The 15000-nt window shown below is 45.4% G+C and overlaps 1 protein-coding gene across 6 annotated transcripts in view; it reads right to left on the reverse strand.

Annotated features, from left to right (window-relative positions):
• Nucleotides 1-113: 113 nt before the first annotated feature.
• tox (thymocyte selection-associated high mobility group box) overlaps nucleotides 114-15000 on the reverse strand; it is a 31049-nt gene continuing 16162 nt past the window's right edge. Inside the window, exons 3-11 of one of the 6 annotated variants that reach the window (XM_084708522.1) lie at nucleotides 13285-13398; nucleotides 8908-9171; nucleotides 6140-6215; nucleotides 5985-6052; nucleotides 4688-4912; nucleotides 4504-4584; nucleotides 3924-4346; nucleotides 1789-1925; nucleotides 114-1582 (exon numbers count right to left, since the gene is read on the reverse strand). In XM_084708522.1, coding sequence (XP_084564648.1) covers nucleotides 1546-1582; nucleotides 1789-1925; nucleotides 3924-4346; nucleotides 4504-4584; nucleotides 4688-4912; nucleotides 5985-6052; nucleotides 6140-6215; nucleotides 8908-9171; nucleotides 13285-13398 — 1425 coding nt within the window. In that variant the 3' untranslated portion in view covers nucleotides 114-1545. Of the gene's footprint in view, nucleotides 1583-1788; nucleotides 1926-3923; nucleotides 4347-4503; nucleotides 4585-4687; nucleotides 4916-5984; nucleotides 6216-8907; nucleotides 9172-13284; nucleotides 13399-15000 lie in introns of all 6 variants that reach the window. The other 5 variants (XM_084708521.1, XM_084708519.1, XM_084708520.1 and 2 more) reach the window with 5 other exon arrangements.

Consider the following 15000-nt stretch of genomic DNA (forward strand, 5'->3'; position numbering starts at 1 on the left):
GGTTTACCATCATTTGTGTGCCCCCCCCCCCCCACACACACACACACACACGTATTTTTTTATGTAGATAAAATACACAACTCTAAAATGAGTCAGAAAGGAGAGAGAACGGAGTGATTACTGCACATAAATGCAGGTTTACTTTATTTTCATTAGAACACATTAGAATAAAACAGAATAGAAACTAAAAATAAGATAAGAATTCTTCACATTTTTGCCTGGAGTCGTTTCTGCCAAATAATACATTGAACAGAGAGAGAAAGTGACATCCATCATTATCATTATCTAAACATATCAACTTAAAAAAACCATAACACCTACAAGTTCTCATTGTTTTATAAATAGGCACGCGCACAGACGCGCACCACGAACAAGCTCCGCAAGGATGCAGCGATCTGAGCGGCGCGTGAGCGAGCCAGATGTCGGGGTTATGGCGCGAGAAGCCGCCAATCTGTCCCCGCTCCTCATTAACGACATAAACGTCGCTTTCTACGCCCTCACACAAAGAGTTTGGACCAGCACTGGATTAGCACTATGCCAACTGTCGAACAAAAATGTATTTTTTTGTTTTGTACAAAATAAAAACTGTTGTTTGTTTGGTCTATTTTTCACAAAACTTCAAACATTTCGTAGCACCTATTTCAAGGGTGCACACACAGTTTCGAGTTGAACATCAATTGATTTCTCAACTTTATTTTACAGATTAATTTCATAGTATTGACAAAATCATGCCAAATGAGAACCTGAATAACTTCAATAGCCATGTTCATCAATGTCCCTTCTTAAATCTGGTTAAATTCCCTCTTGTGATCCAATTCATCTTAAACTGCATTTAAGACAAAGCTTATCTTTTAGAAATTCAAACTCTTGGGGGGTAGAAGCCACACAAACTGATATATTTACAGGATGAGCATCAGTTTATAAAAGAAGGGTGGTGCACTGTACAATCTGTAAGGCAGTTGAGTAGCAGAGAGGGAGAGAGAGAGAGAGAGAGGGATACAGAGAGAGGGAGAGAGAGATAGGATATGAGAGAGTCCATATGTTTAATTGAAAAAGATTATCTGTGATTTTGGTTCACCTTTAGCTCAGTATGGGATATAAACAGGGGCCCTTTAAGTGCTAAATTAACATCTGGGATTTGATTATGTGTTAGCTTGTGTTGTCAACCACCCTGTGTGGGGAAGCTGGCTCATTCTGCTCATAATCATCATCAAACTCCAACGGAACCTTCAGCATGTTGGCTTTGTGACATCACATTTGTAAAGTGATTCTGGGGAACGTGATAAATATTTGTGTTTGTCTTGGAACTATCTGCACGAGGATGGCAAACTAGCTGTGCTGACTAGACCCTAGTTGTAGTAGCAGGGTGGTGTGTGCTTGTGTGTGTGTGTGTATGTGTGTTGGTGGTCAGCTCCTTGGTCCAGTTAACACAAAGAGTAGACAACGATTTGACCAGTTGGGGTTGAGGTCGAGCTGTGGTCTGGTTCATGCCGGAGCCTCTCAGGAGGTGTGGTTGTGGTCATTGGAGCCGGACTCCAGGTCCAATCAGGTCAGGAATAGCGGTTTATCTCTCTGGTGAGTTCTGGAAGGAAAAGCAACAAAGCACACGTTCTAGAACCTGCCGTCATGTCTGTGTTCTAGAACCCACTCCTTTAGAACTCCACTACAGCTCTCTCTAGAGCACTGGGTCTGAAAACACAAAGTGCCATTGATATTTTCTCTCTAAACATGCCTAGTCCAATATTAGGGATAATCTGGTTAATCCAGACCAGCATATTCCCTACGTACCCGTTACCGGAGAACTCGTTCCAGTCCAGCTGCTGTCGCTGGGCGCTGCGGCCGTACTCCATGGGAGGGGACATGCCCTGACCTCCAGAGGACGACATGTTGATCATGTTCTGGAACTCTGTCTGCAGAGGGAACCCCTGGGGGGGGGGGGAGGGGGGGGGAGGAGGTTAGACTGCAACCAACACATCCAGTCAGATCTGTCTGTGACTGTCAGGAGGAGGGGTTGTAATGATGGGAGCCAAATTTTTAATGATGATGGTTTTCCTAGAAGTGTTTGTGTCTACGCGCCAGAAAATTAGCAGAGAGAGGAGAGATGGATAGAAAGTGAGGGGAGAGGAGAGATGGATAGAGAGAATCATAACCAGGCAGACAACAAGAGAGAGAAAGAGATAGTTGCCCCGAGAGACAGAGGAGTAAGTAGGAGAGAGAGAGAGGGGAGGGAGTAGAGAAGAGATAGGAGGGAGAGGTAGAGAGAGAGAGAGTGAGAGACAACGAGAGAGAGGGAGAGGTAGAGAGAGGGGAGACTGAAAGGGAAGTTAATCTGGGTGCTGTGTGTGAGTCTCTCTGTGAAAGCTTGGGGACAGCAGGTGGCTGAGTTCCCTCTCCCCCTTCTCCGACTCTTACCTATTCAACTATTGTTCCTCAAATTCTTCTCCTTCACCCCCTCACAAAGACCCCATCTGCCCCTTTTGTATCTCTCTCTCTCTCCCCCATCCCCCCTCCCCCGTGCCCCTAACCCCTCCTCTCCTTCTTCAAGGAAAAGTTGGAGCAATGTTTTTTCTTCTTCTTCTGTTTTTTGTGTTTTGTTTGCAGCCTCCTAGAAATATGCAAAATGGAGAGCAGGGGATTATTTCCCCCTCCGGGATTTAAAACGGGATTTAAGTCAAACTATTCTCTCCTGTACACGCTGACATCACCCTACAGACAGACAGTATGAAGATTACAACTCATCTAGAATTGGACTTCAGACAAATTCATATTCTAATCCCTGTGGAACTAAGTCAAGAGGAACCTCAACCACCACCCCCACCAAACCTCTCTGTCTCTCTCTCACTCTCTCTCTCTCTCACACACACACACACATAAACTCCCCACCCTCCCCCTCTCCTAAAACATGGTGGAGTGACCCTCAGCAGCAGTTCATCTGCCTGCTGAGACCAGATAAAGAGAAAAGAGACAGTTTCCTTTTCAGGCAATAACAAGGTTCCCCACAACGTCGCATGAATACGTGATGCATTCAACAGTCAGAGGATCTCTGGGATATGGAGCCAACTGCTACCTGGACCCAGCTACTGGCTGTCACTGTCACCCCCGCAGGCAACACAGGTTTGCCCTCTACCATCCTACCCCCCTACTAACTACTGCCCATCTACTAACCTGCCCCTCTACTAACCTGCCCCTCTACTAACCTACCCCCCTACTAACTACTGCCCCTCTACTAACTACTGCCCCCCTACTAACTACTGCCCCTCTACTAACCTGCCCCTCTACCATCCTACCCCTCTACTAACCTGCCCCTCTACCATCCTACCCCTCTACTAACTACTGCCCCTCTACTAACCTACCCCCCTACTAACTACTGCCCCCCTACTAACTACTGCCCCTCTACTAACTACTGCCCCTCTACTAACCTGCCCCTCTATCATTCCACCCCTCTACTAACTTGCCCGCCTACCAGGGAACTGAACGTTTGATGATCATAGAAGAGAGGGGACCTAACACTGTCTCCCTGGAGACCTTTCCCCCCTGTCATTTCCTGTGTGTGTGTGTGTGTGTGTGTGTGCATGTTTCAGCTGTTTGTCACCACCACTGATGAATTCATCAATCTCAATGCAGCTCGCCAAGTCTCTTTAAATCACATCCTCACCCTCATACATTTGTTTATTACCCAGAGAAAATGGGAAATATGTTTCCCTCTGACTCTGTGTGTGTGTGTGTGTGTGTGTGTGTGTGTGTGTGTGTGTGTGTGTGTGTGTGGAAGAGAGAGAGAAAAGGAGAAGGTGTCTGTGGGTGTGTTTGTGTGGAGTAGAAGACCAGTCCCATAGATGATATCTTTAGGTATGGTGTGAGAGTGCGTGCATGTGTATATATTGGTGTGTGTGTGCGTGTGAGTGAGTGTGCAGCAACTAACTCACCTGTCCCATTGAAGGAGAGTGCAGGGACAGGCTATGTCCACTGAGCTGCTGCTGGTGGTGCAGACCCAGGTGAGCGTGACTGTGGAGGGGAGGGCTAATCTGGAGAGGAGGGGGTGAGGCGGCAGCCATGTTGCCCAGAGAAAGCCCTCCTGAGTGGGGTCCACTGGGCCGGGGGGCCACCCCCCTGGAGAGGCCAAGGTGGGGGCTGAGGCCGGTCTGGTGGTGCTGGGGATGGGGGTGGGAGTGGTGCTGGGGATGGGAGGGGTGGTGGTAGGGGTGGCTCATGTAGAGGCCTGGGTGGGAGTGGGGGTGGGGGTGCTGGTGCGGCGCAGGCTGTCCTGCCCCGTGGTAGACGGGGGGTTTCGACGCCAGCATGGAGGGGGACTGGGACATCTTCACCTCCCCTGGCTCGCTGTAACTCTGCTGGGGAGGAGGGGGGGGAAGAGGGGGAGCGGGGGGGGGGGGGGGGAGAGACAACATATAAAGAAGACAACGTAAGTGAAGTAACTCAGGGTGATGTTGGGGTCTTTACGGGAGGGTGGTGTTGAGTGCGTACTCTACGGGAGGGTGGTGTTGTTACCTGGGATACCAGGCTGGCCCTGTAAGCTGCCAGCTGCTTCAGGTATTCCTTTTTGGCCGTCTCTGTTTTCTTCTTGTATTCCTGTGACGGTCAAACAAGTCAAGAGTTAAACTCCAAGTCAAGTAAATCAAATCTCTGACCTGTGAGGGAGCACACACCTGCGTGTCTGCACACACACACACACCTGTTTCTGTTCCTCTCCCAGCCCGTCCCACATGGATGCCACGATCTTGGACACCTCTCCGAAGGTGGCGTTGGGGTTCTGGCCCTTAATGGCCGCCTGCGTATCCCTGAAGAAGAGGGCGTAGGCAGACACAGGCTTCTGGGGCTCGTTAGGGTCCTTCTTCTTCTTCTTCTTGGGAGTCTTGGGTTTGGGCTTGGGGGCCTCCACCGCTGGTCTCTTCTCAGCCTGCTGGAGGACCAGAGAAGAAGACAGGGTGAGATGCTGGAGAGAGAGGGAGGAGGGGAAAGGTGGAGAGACGATCAGATGTAGAGAGAGAAGGAGAGGGGAGAGGTAGAGAGAAGAGATGTAGAAAGAGATGTAGAGAGAGGAGGAGAGAGGAGAGGTAGAGAGAAGAGATGTAGAGAGGAGGAGGGGAGAGGTAGAGAGAAATTACGGGAGGGAGGAAAAGAAGTACAGAAGAGAAAATGAAAGAAGAGAAGGATAAGAGAAAGAGAAAGTGTATGCGAGAAAGAAAGAGAGAAAGTGTGTGTGAGAGAAAGTGTGTGTGTGTGAGAGAGAGAAATTGTGTGTGAGAGAGAGAGAGAGAGAGAGGGAGAGAGGAAGCAATCTTCTGAGCACTACCACAGAAAAGCATGCAGTTGAATCCTATTTTAGTAACTTTATTGTTCACAGTGTCGACAAACACTGCAGAATGTGCAGCACACATCAGAGCTGTTGACCACATTAGACATGATGCTGGCCTGAATAAAACATAACTTGTACCATATAGGTACAGTAGCATCAAATATTAACACCGTTCTGACTCTCCAGGCGTGGGAGTGAGCAGTTACAGCCTATGGTGTATACAGCCATGGTTCAGCTATATAGCCATGGTTCAGCTATATAGTCATGGTTCAGCTATATAGCCATGGTTCAGCTATATAGTCATGGTTCAGCTATATAGTCATGGTTCAGCTATATAGCCATGGTTCAGCTATATAGTCATGGTTCAGCTATATAGTCATGGTTCAGCTATATAGCCATGGTTCAGCTATATAGTCATGGTTCAGCTATATAGCCATGGTTCAGCTATATAGCCATGGGGTAGATATATAGCCTTTGGTGTAGCTATGTAGCATGTGGTTTAACACTGGAAGTGGAAGTCTGTTCCATAGAGAGCAAGATAGAGAGTGTGTGTGTGTGTGATAGTTAAAGACACATAGTGTGTGTGTGTGTTCGTGACAGACACAAAGAGACAAAGTGTGTGTGTGTGTGTGTGAGAGAGACATAGCCTGTGAGAGGCCCCTCATCCCCTCACCTTTACTGACTCGTCGTTATCATCCTCGTGCACAGAGCTGGAGGGAGAGGGCGTGGCCGACTTGCTTCCTGGAGGAGAGGGGGAATTGTGGGTGTTCCCGCTCAGTCCGAGCTGTGATTGGTTTATGGTGGTCAGCTGACTCTGCTGCCCCATACCTGATTGGTTCCTGGGTCTCAGGGCCTCCATTGACTGCTGGTTGCTGGTGTACCTGGAGTTTACCATCTGCTGCATCTGTTCATGAAAACAATATTCAAATCAATCTCAGTATTAGAAGAAACATAATCTACCCATGAATTATTTGACTAACTCCTCCTTACCCTCTCACACTCTCATTCAAAGTCCAACAGATGTTTGAAGATGAGAAAGAGTTTAGACTTAACAGTGAGTGTTCATTCAGCTGAATATCTGTCTTGGTTTGGTTGGTGACCATCTAGTAATTTTCTAGACTAATTTAGACAGGTATAATCTCAGACACGTTCAATCCCAGGGGATAGGTATATATAGCAGGTGACAGGTATATCTCAGGTCAGTTCCAGTAGTTTCCCTGGACACCCAGATGGTGGGTCTGATTGATCCTCTCCCCAGGGGGACACCTCACCCAGCCTCACCTGGCCAGGTCACCTGACACCACCTGGCTCGACAGGTGCCTCTAGTGACCCCCCCTCACGCCTCCTATTGTCCTCACCCCCAACACAAACACACACAGACCACAAACACACACGGCCCCCTCCACCCCCACCCCGACAGGTGAGGCATCACCTGGACAGGAGAACAGACGGGCTGCTTTAGAATCTAGTCTGCTGTGGGCACCACAGCCCACACCCACACACACACACACACACTGAGAGACGCCAGCTAACACATAATTAACCCATCAAACACCAGTTAACCCTGCACCTGTGTGACTCTAATGTAGCACCTTGTCAACCCTAATCTAAATCTCCTCATTCAGATGATTTAATTAATACAATTAATTACATTAATTTCAGTTAAATAACAAGATGGGGAAGCTCTACAGGAGCAGGTTTGAAGATGCCTATGCGGACCAGTCTTTTAGCTCGGCCAGCTAACTAAGGGGCAGATTAAGCCTCAGATCTGCTAACCGGCTAACCTCTGCTAACCGGCTAACCTCCGCTAACCGGCTAACCTCCGCTAACTAGCTAACCTCCGCTAACTGGCTAACCTCCGCTAACTGGCTTACCTCTGCTAACCGGCTAACCTCCGCTAACTGCGGTAACCACGGAGAACAGATCCCGCCCCTAGCAGTAGACGTGGCGGTTTGTAAGTTTCCGTAGCTTTGGCTTGGTGACTCACTGGGTCAGAACAGCACCCCACATTCAACCACCTATGAGACATATCAGAACGTTCGCACGGGCGTGGTCAGGGACACGGAACTTGCCGGAAACTGAGTGGAAATGCGTAGAATCACTCCTTTCACGTCAGCCCCTTTCTGAAGGAAAGGATGACACTGTTAATCTAATTCTGCTCGGCTATTAGCCTGTGTAGGTTCTGCAGTGTCTGTGGTAGCAACCCCGGCTGGGAGACTGACAGTGTGGCAGGCCTGGTGTCCTTTTGGCAGTTAGTCAGATAGCTTAGTAAGAAAAACCACCAATAAAATGTAGAAACAGTCTCTCTCTTTCATTCTCTCTCTCTCTCTTTTATTCTCTCTCTCTGTCTCACCTCCCCCCCTCTCTCTCTCTCTCTCTCATTCTCTCCCTCTTTCTTTGTCTCTCTCTCTCTGTTTCTCTTCATCTTTATTTCTTTCATTCTCTTACCTCTCTCTCTCTCTCACTGTATCTCACTCTCTTTTTATCGTTCTTTCTCTCACTCTCTTTTCTCTCACCGCGGCAACCAGATCTTGGCCCAGGCCCGGTTGCCTGGCAACCATAATTCATAGCCACTCGGAGAGGTTGTGGGATGAGAACAGAATGGCCTTTGTCAGTCTGGGGAAAGCGGGATATCTCTCCAGCTCTCTCTCCTTTGGCTTCAAACAACCGTGGTCTGAGAGCAACCTTAGTTACTGTATGCCTTAATCCTAAAATAGGTATAACACAGAGTGAGGGAGAGAGAGAGAAGGAGAGAAAGGGAGAGATAGATTGAGAGAGGGAAAGAGAGAAAGTGAGGGATAGATAGATTGAGAGAGAGGGAAAGAGAGGGAGAGAAATAAGAGTGGGAGAAAAACAGAAGAAAACGAGAGCAGGAGAGAGTCAGAGAGAAAGAAAGCGATAGAAATATATATATATATATATATCTATAGAAAGAGAGAATCTTAACCCTAACCAATCCCAAACCAGTAGTCTGGGATCCAGACACAGGCCGTGTATGATGGTCTTTAAAGTCTTTAAAGGAATCGGCGCAGTTGCTGTTATACAGGGTCTGGTTACAAGAAAAAAAAGACACTCAAACAGCAGTGGCTGTTCTCGATGGAAAATTATCGATAAAAATACGCAGCGTCAGAAAGCCAGGGTGCTGTTGACACCTAATACAGTGGTGGTTCATCTGTTCTCACAAAGCAGGACGGCGAGAGAGATGGAGAGAGGGAGACAGAGGGAGAGAGAGAGAGGTGAGAAGTTTCAGTATGACTAGAACAGGAGAAATCTCTATCTCTGAGACACAATGGTTAACCGCTATTAGTCACAATACAGACAAACACACGCAAGCCAGGACACAGACCCCCCCTTAGTCTCAGAATCCTGTTCTCGCAGCTCGGCAAAATCTAAAGTTTAAGTTTCATTTCTGTGCTACTGGAACAGCGAGAAACCCACCACCCACATAGAATATCAGAATGTCAATGTCAGGTTTCAGACCAAGGTTCTCGGTTTGCTGTGAAATCTCCCGGGGGGGAATAAACATACTCAACCCACTGAGTAAGCTCCAGGTCATCGCCCTGACTAGCTGTGGAGAGACTGGAGCCTACACTCACCACAGACAGGGTGCTGGACATCATGCCTCCATCTTGGCTCAGCAGGCCGCCATCTTGGTTCATCATGCTGGAGCCGGTGACTCCGGGCAGGTCCATTCCCTGCAGGTGGAAGGGGTGCATGCCGCTCTGGGAGACGGGGGAGGCCAGTGGGTGGTATGTTCCAGACTCAGACTCTGGTAGGTGAGGGTGCAGCATGTGTTCGGGGATGGTGGGGGGAGTGATGGGGGGGATGTTGAAGTCCTCATCTCCCAAGCCAGGGTAGGACTAAGGGGGGATAGAAAAGAGAGAGGCAGGGGGAGGGCACCAACAGGGGGAGAGAGATACGAAGAGACAGTGAGAGCGGAAACATTTAATAGTCTATTTTTTACATAACATTATAACGTATGAGCATAAGAACTGGCCAATATTATCCTGAATATCGACCTCCAGAAAAAGCAGCTGAATGTGCCCTCTCTCTTCAGATCTAATCAAACACTCTAGCTCCTTACCTTTCTCTCTCTCTCTCTCTCTCTCTCTCTCTCTCTCTCTCTCTCTCTCTCTCTCTCTGTCCATTTCTCTCTCTCTTTCCTTTTGGCTATTACTCTCAATCCCTCCGTCTGTTTCACTCTATCCCTTTCTTTCTTTCTGTCTCTCCCTCCCACTCTCTCTCTCTCTTTCAGGTGTTTTCTTCTACACTGTGTCTCCATCAGACTAAAGCAGTAGAACACATTGTGAGTAACAGCTACCTCATTAGACTGAACACCCTTCCCTGGCCCTGAGCACCGGCTCTGATCTCTCCCATATGAACAATAACTATTCATTACTATTTATACAAAGCTATACATCATTAGATTATTCACACTCATGCAAAATTCATCCCCTCTATATCAAATACATGTAAGCTCATCTTACTTGTAAACAGGAATGAGTGAGTGAATCTGATCGTGTTGGTAAATTATTCACAGGTTGAAATGAATAGGAGGGTTGGAGGAAGGTAGAGAAATGTATGTAAATGTTCAAAGCCTCTCATTAAACTGTAACAAAAGAGTTCTTTTATGGAGGCTGACAGCCAGTTCCACTTGGTTGTTCAGGATGATCTGTCGTCAAACTTCTTCTCCTACTCTCCCTCTCTCTCTCTCCATATCTCTCTTTCACTCTCTATATTTCTCTCTTTCACTCTCTCCCTCTCTCTCTTTCACTCTCTCCCTCTCCCTCTTTCACTCTCTCCCTCTCTCTTTCACTCTTTCCCTCTCTCTTTCATTGTCTTTCCCTCTCTCTCCTTGCCTTTCTCTAATTCCCATCCCTCTCTCTCACACCCTCTCTCGTTTTATCTCTACCCATTCATCTCCACTTCTCTGTCCCTCCACCTCTCTCTTTTTATCTAACTCGCTCTTTATCGCTGCCTCTCTCTCCCACTTCCCCCCTGCTCCCCCTGTTTATTCACAGATAAATATGGAGAAGACAGTGAGATGAAAGACGGTACAAATCTGAGTTTAATCATGAATTATTCTGTAAACACTTCTTTACCCTGCATACATTCTGTCCCAATCAGCAGTAAATAGGGGGTAAGGTCGCACACACACACGCAAACACACACAAACTCCGGTACCATGCACACACACACATAAACACATACATACATCTCTGTAATATTAGTAGTTTAAAATGAGGTAGAAACATTTAATTGGCCACATGAACTACTAAGTTTACACCGAAGGAGACAAACAAACAAATCACATCCTGCTAAGATGCAACTTCAAATCAAGCATCTTGATCATATTTTCTCCACCAGAAGGGATTTTTCCCTCTATTTCCTCCTCCTCCTCCTCTTCCTCCTCCTCCTCCTTCTCCTCCTCCTCTTCATCCTCACAGATTTCCATTACCACTAATTTAGCTCTTTTATTTGCCGAAAACAAAATGAAGCTGACAGAAAGCCAAGTAAAGGCAATTAGGTTCAGGATCAGTTCCAAGTCTCTCTCTCTCTCTTCCTCCGTTTCTCTCTCTTCCTCCGTTTCTCTCTCTTCTTCTCTCTCTCTCTCTCTCTCTCTCTCTCTCTCTCTCTCTCTCTCTCTCTCTTTCTCTCTCTCCATCCCCCCCCACCCCCGACTCTAACTCTCCAGGAATACAAGCCCAACTGTTCTTATAAAAGAGAGCCATAATCGTTGTAATGAGCTTCCTCCTCTACTCTCTAAAAGCCAACGTTTTTCACACATTAGCATATTTGATTGTGTTTTCTTGAGCAGATGTCTCTGTTGGTTGGAGGGAGATGTGTTGGCACAACCCATACTGTAAAGGTTTGAGTTGAGGAACGCTTGTTCTGTCAGGAGCTAAACAAAAACAAACAGCTGGGAATGGTCTGTTGTAGTATACTAGTATACAGCAGAATAGTAATACTCTGTAGTATACTAATATACAGCAGAATAGTAATACTCTGTAGTATACTAATATACAGCAGAATAGTAATACTCTGTAGTATACTAATATACAGCAGAATAGTATACTCTGTAGTATACTAGTATACAGCAGAATAGTAATACTCTGTAGTATACTAGTATACAGCAGAATAGTAATACTCTGTAGTATACTAGTATACAGCAGAATAGTAATACTCTGTAGTTTACTAGTATACAGCAGAATAGTAATACTCTGTAGTTTACTAGTATACAGCAGTATAGTATACTTCAGTTTAGTATACATAATCACAGGATACTCCAGTATGGTGTACTCTGGTACTGTATAGCACAGTATAGTGTACTCTGGTACTGTATAGCACAGTATAGTGTACTCTGGTACTGTATAGCACAGTATAGTGTACTCTGGTACTGTATAGCACAGTATAGTCCACTAGAAAACACAATCTTCTTTAAATGCAGTAAAGATTTTCATTTTTTTTACTAAAACAATTTGAAAGAAAAAAAGTGAACGAGGCTGTTTGTCTGACATCTTATGGGAAATTCAAGGTTGTCTGAATGTTTCATTTGAGACTGTATGGAAATGAACCAATGAGAATTACATAACATCAACAAATATGACGGTTACGTAACTGCTGCTTCCTGTACAAAGCTCTAGGAAAAGAAACAAAGAAAAAGGAGAAAGAAAGAAAGAAAGAAAGAAAGAGCACGTTGAGATTGATCAATCTGTCCTTTCATGTCTGGGATGTTTCTACTCTCTTCTTCTATTGTCCTCCCTTCTTCCGACCACAACCCCCTTCTCTCTGTGCTGTCAGACACAGCATAGCAACGACAGTTACTGAGACTGCAACTCCAAAACTGTGTTGGATTGTGTCTGTCGTGGTCCGAATGTGCCATCTATCTGCACTGCTATTTGTTTAATGAAGTTCCTCGTGGAAACATAAAGAGATTCTATTGAATTTACACACCTGTGGTCACGTCGCCCGGCAACCCTCAACCCTTCAACATCCTATGTAACCAGAGAGACACATTCGTCTCGTTGATGTTTTAAAAACAGACGCTTCAGTTTGAAAACAAACGACAGTTAGTTTAACCAACGCCCTCCACCAGACAACCAAGATTCAAAATAAGATTCGAAATTCAAATGGGACTGGTGAGATAAAAAATAAAAAATATAATAAAAAATTTAAAAAATCATTTCAATTTCAATTCACTCCCATCATGCCAACACAGCATGAATAATGCTGTCAGATGTAATATGTGAAAAGGTGGGGGATTGGAGGGGGGGGGGGGGGATGGGGGGAGAGTGGGTGGGGGGGGAACACCCTCCAACTATGGCCTGTTCAAGCTTCAACACTGCCTCCTCGGAATCTCTATGATTAATAATTTTGTCTAAAATCCGTGTTTCGTTTCTTCAGAAATCTTCCTCTCGTCAGTCCTGCCCTTGCCCTCGCCCTGACCCCGCCCCCCGTAATCCGGGGACTCGCCCAACTGACGACTTCCCCACAACTTCAGTTTGGTTTGTTTTCAAGCAGTAATCCGTTCATAAAGTGTTTCAAACAAGAGACAATAAATTGTATTTTAAACGCAATACTAAAATAGGTGAGCTATGAGGGTACCTATCTGATGTTCAGATCAACATTGTAAACATGAGAACTATGGAGTTAAAGAAACACCCGCTCATATGTTAATTGTTGACATGGTTTTCTACAGTTTCCGACAATAAAGGGGATTACCTGATTGCAAAGGAATTTGTGTATGTGTGTGCGCATCTGTGTGTTTGAGTGAGTCCGTGTGTGTGTGTGTGCGCGTGTGTTGTGTTACAGTGTATCATGGTCTTTGTGTCCGTGTGTGTGTCTGTGTATGCATTCGTATGTTCAAATATCTGTGCGTGTGTGTGTACACATCTGTGTGTGTATTTACACATCCATCTGTATCTGTGTGTGTGTTTTAAAACAGCCGAGTGTGTGTGTGTGTGTGTATTTACCCAGTGCAGCCTGTGGCCGTCGTGGTGAGAGGGGGGGGCATCTCTTCTCCAGGGGGCGGGGCCTGTCTGCTTGGCGCTCTGTTGGGATTGGTGGGGGCTGGGCGGCACGCGGAACTGCCCATGGGGGAGACGAGAGGTCAGCAGTTAGCACAAGGTCAAGGGTCATAGGAGGGCAGAAGGACAAAGACACATAGCGATTCCATGGAGCCGGCGTTGACGACCATCAGAGCTATCATACCTCCGAGGATGATGGAGAAATCCCAGCGTATTTACAGTTATATAGTAAGATCATATATATACTATTTAGTTGTTTTTACTCTCACTTCTTCAGTACAAATTGTATATGTATATACTGTATATGAACATACATTATGTGTTTCACAAACTTGTGGAGGGTTAGGGTTAACATTGAGCCAGCAAAGCATGGGAGAAGACTTTATACGGAGCAAATACCAACATATTCTGAAATTACTGTAACTGTTTTAAAGATTCAGTATACATGCGTTAAATATGTTCTCAATGTCGTACAGTTAAATATTGCATATACGTGTGCATACACACAAACGCGCACATGCGCACACACACACACTCACTTGTCAGAGCAAAGTGACTGGGAACCGTACATAGTATAAACATACACCGTGTCTATAATACCTTCCATTTACTTCCAACTGAACAAGCAGGAGTGAGACCCACTCAGGAAGGCTGGGACAACACACACTAGCAGAGCATCCATCATATCCATAGATGCTGCACATGCAATATAAACCACATGAAAGGAAATATGTACTGCAGACAAGCCATCGACCACAGGCAGCTATGCTGCAGTGTCGAAACATTTCCCATACGGCCCTGACTATCCTCGCTATACCATGCATCTGAATTAATAATACATAACCTGAATATCATTTATTCATGCTGCCTTCTTCCTACCAAGAGGTCCCTACGGGTTAACTATGTTCACATCTGGGTTAGTATATATATATATATATATATATATATATATATATATATATATATATGTGTGTATAATACGGAACTATATATAATCCCTCACTGCTAAACCTGAAGCTGATTAGGAAGCGTTAGCTAAAGTATTCTTATACGCACTTGTTCCGGGAGTACAACGGAATGGTTGGCTGAACCCAATGCTAGTTTCCTCAAGGATCACAATGACTCTTGCTTAGAGACTTGTTGCTCTTGTTGGTTAGTGGTAGCTGATTTAAACTGTTGTATTTGCTGTGAAATATATATTAGTTATATATATTTTAGTTACTGTTACTTGCTTTTCTACAGGTATACTTGCACTTAGCGATTCATGTTGTTTAATTGTAACTTGCTTAACTACATGTTTTTATGGTTCTTCCCTTTGGCACTTATTTTTTGGTTGTTCACAATGTGTACTTCATGTTTTGGCTGCCCACAATGCTTTGGGGCTATCTTGTTGTTATTATCAGTGACCTATGCACTTTGTAAAGCTCTCTATTGGAAGTCGCTTTGGATAAAAGCGTCTGCTAAATGAATACATGTAAAATGCCAAACCCCCAGATCCACCATTTATAAATGACTAATGTATAGTTGTAACATTTGGAAACACTATTTTAATAAAAAGATGTGTCTATGTACAAATATTTAAACGTCTGTGATTGAAATCATCAAAGATAATGATGTGGTCCTCATGACCATTAAGGCCATGGCAAGTATGCTAACACATGA

Source organism: Hypomesus nipponensis, chromosome 10, assembly GCF_054491055.1.
Source record: "Hypomesus nipponensis isolate SF chromosome 10, ASM5449105v1, whole genome shotgun sequence".
NCBI lineage: Eukaryota > Metazoa > Chordata > Actinopteri > Osmeriformes > Osmeridae > Hypomesus > Hypomesus nipponensis.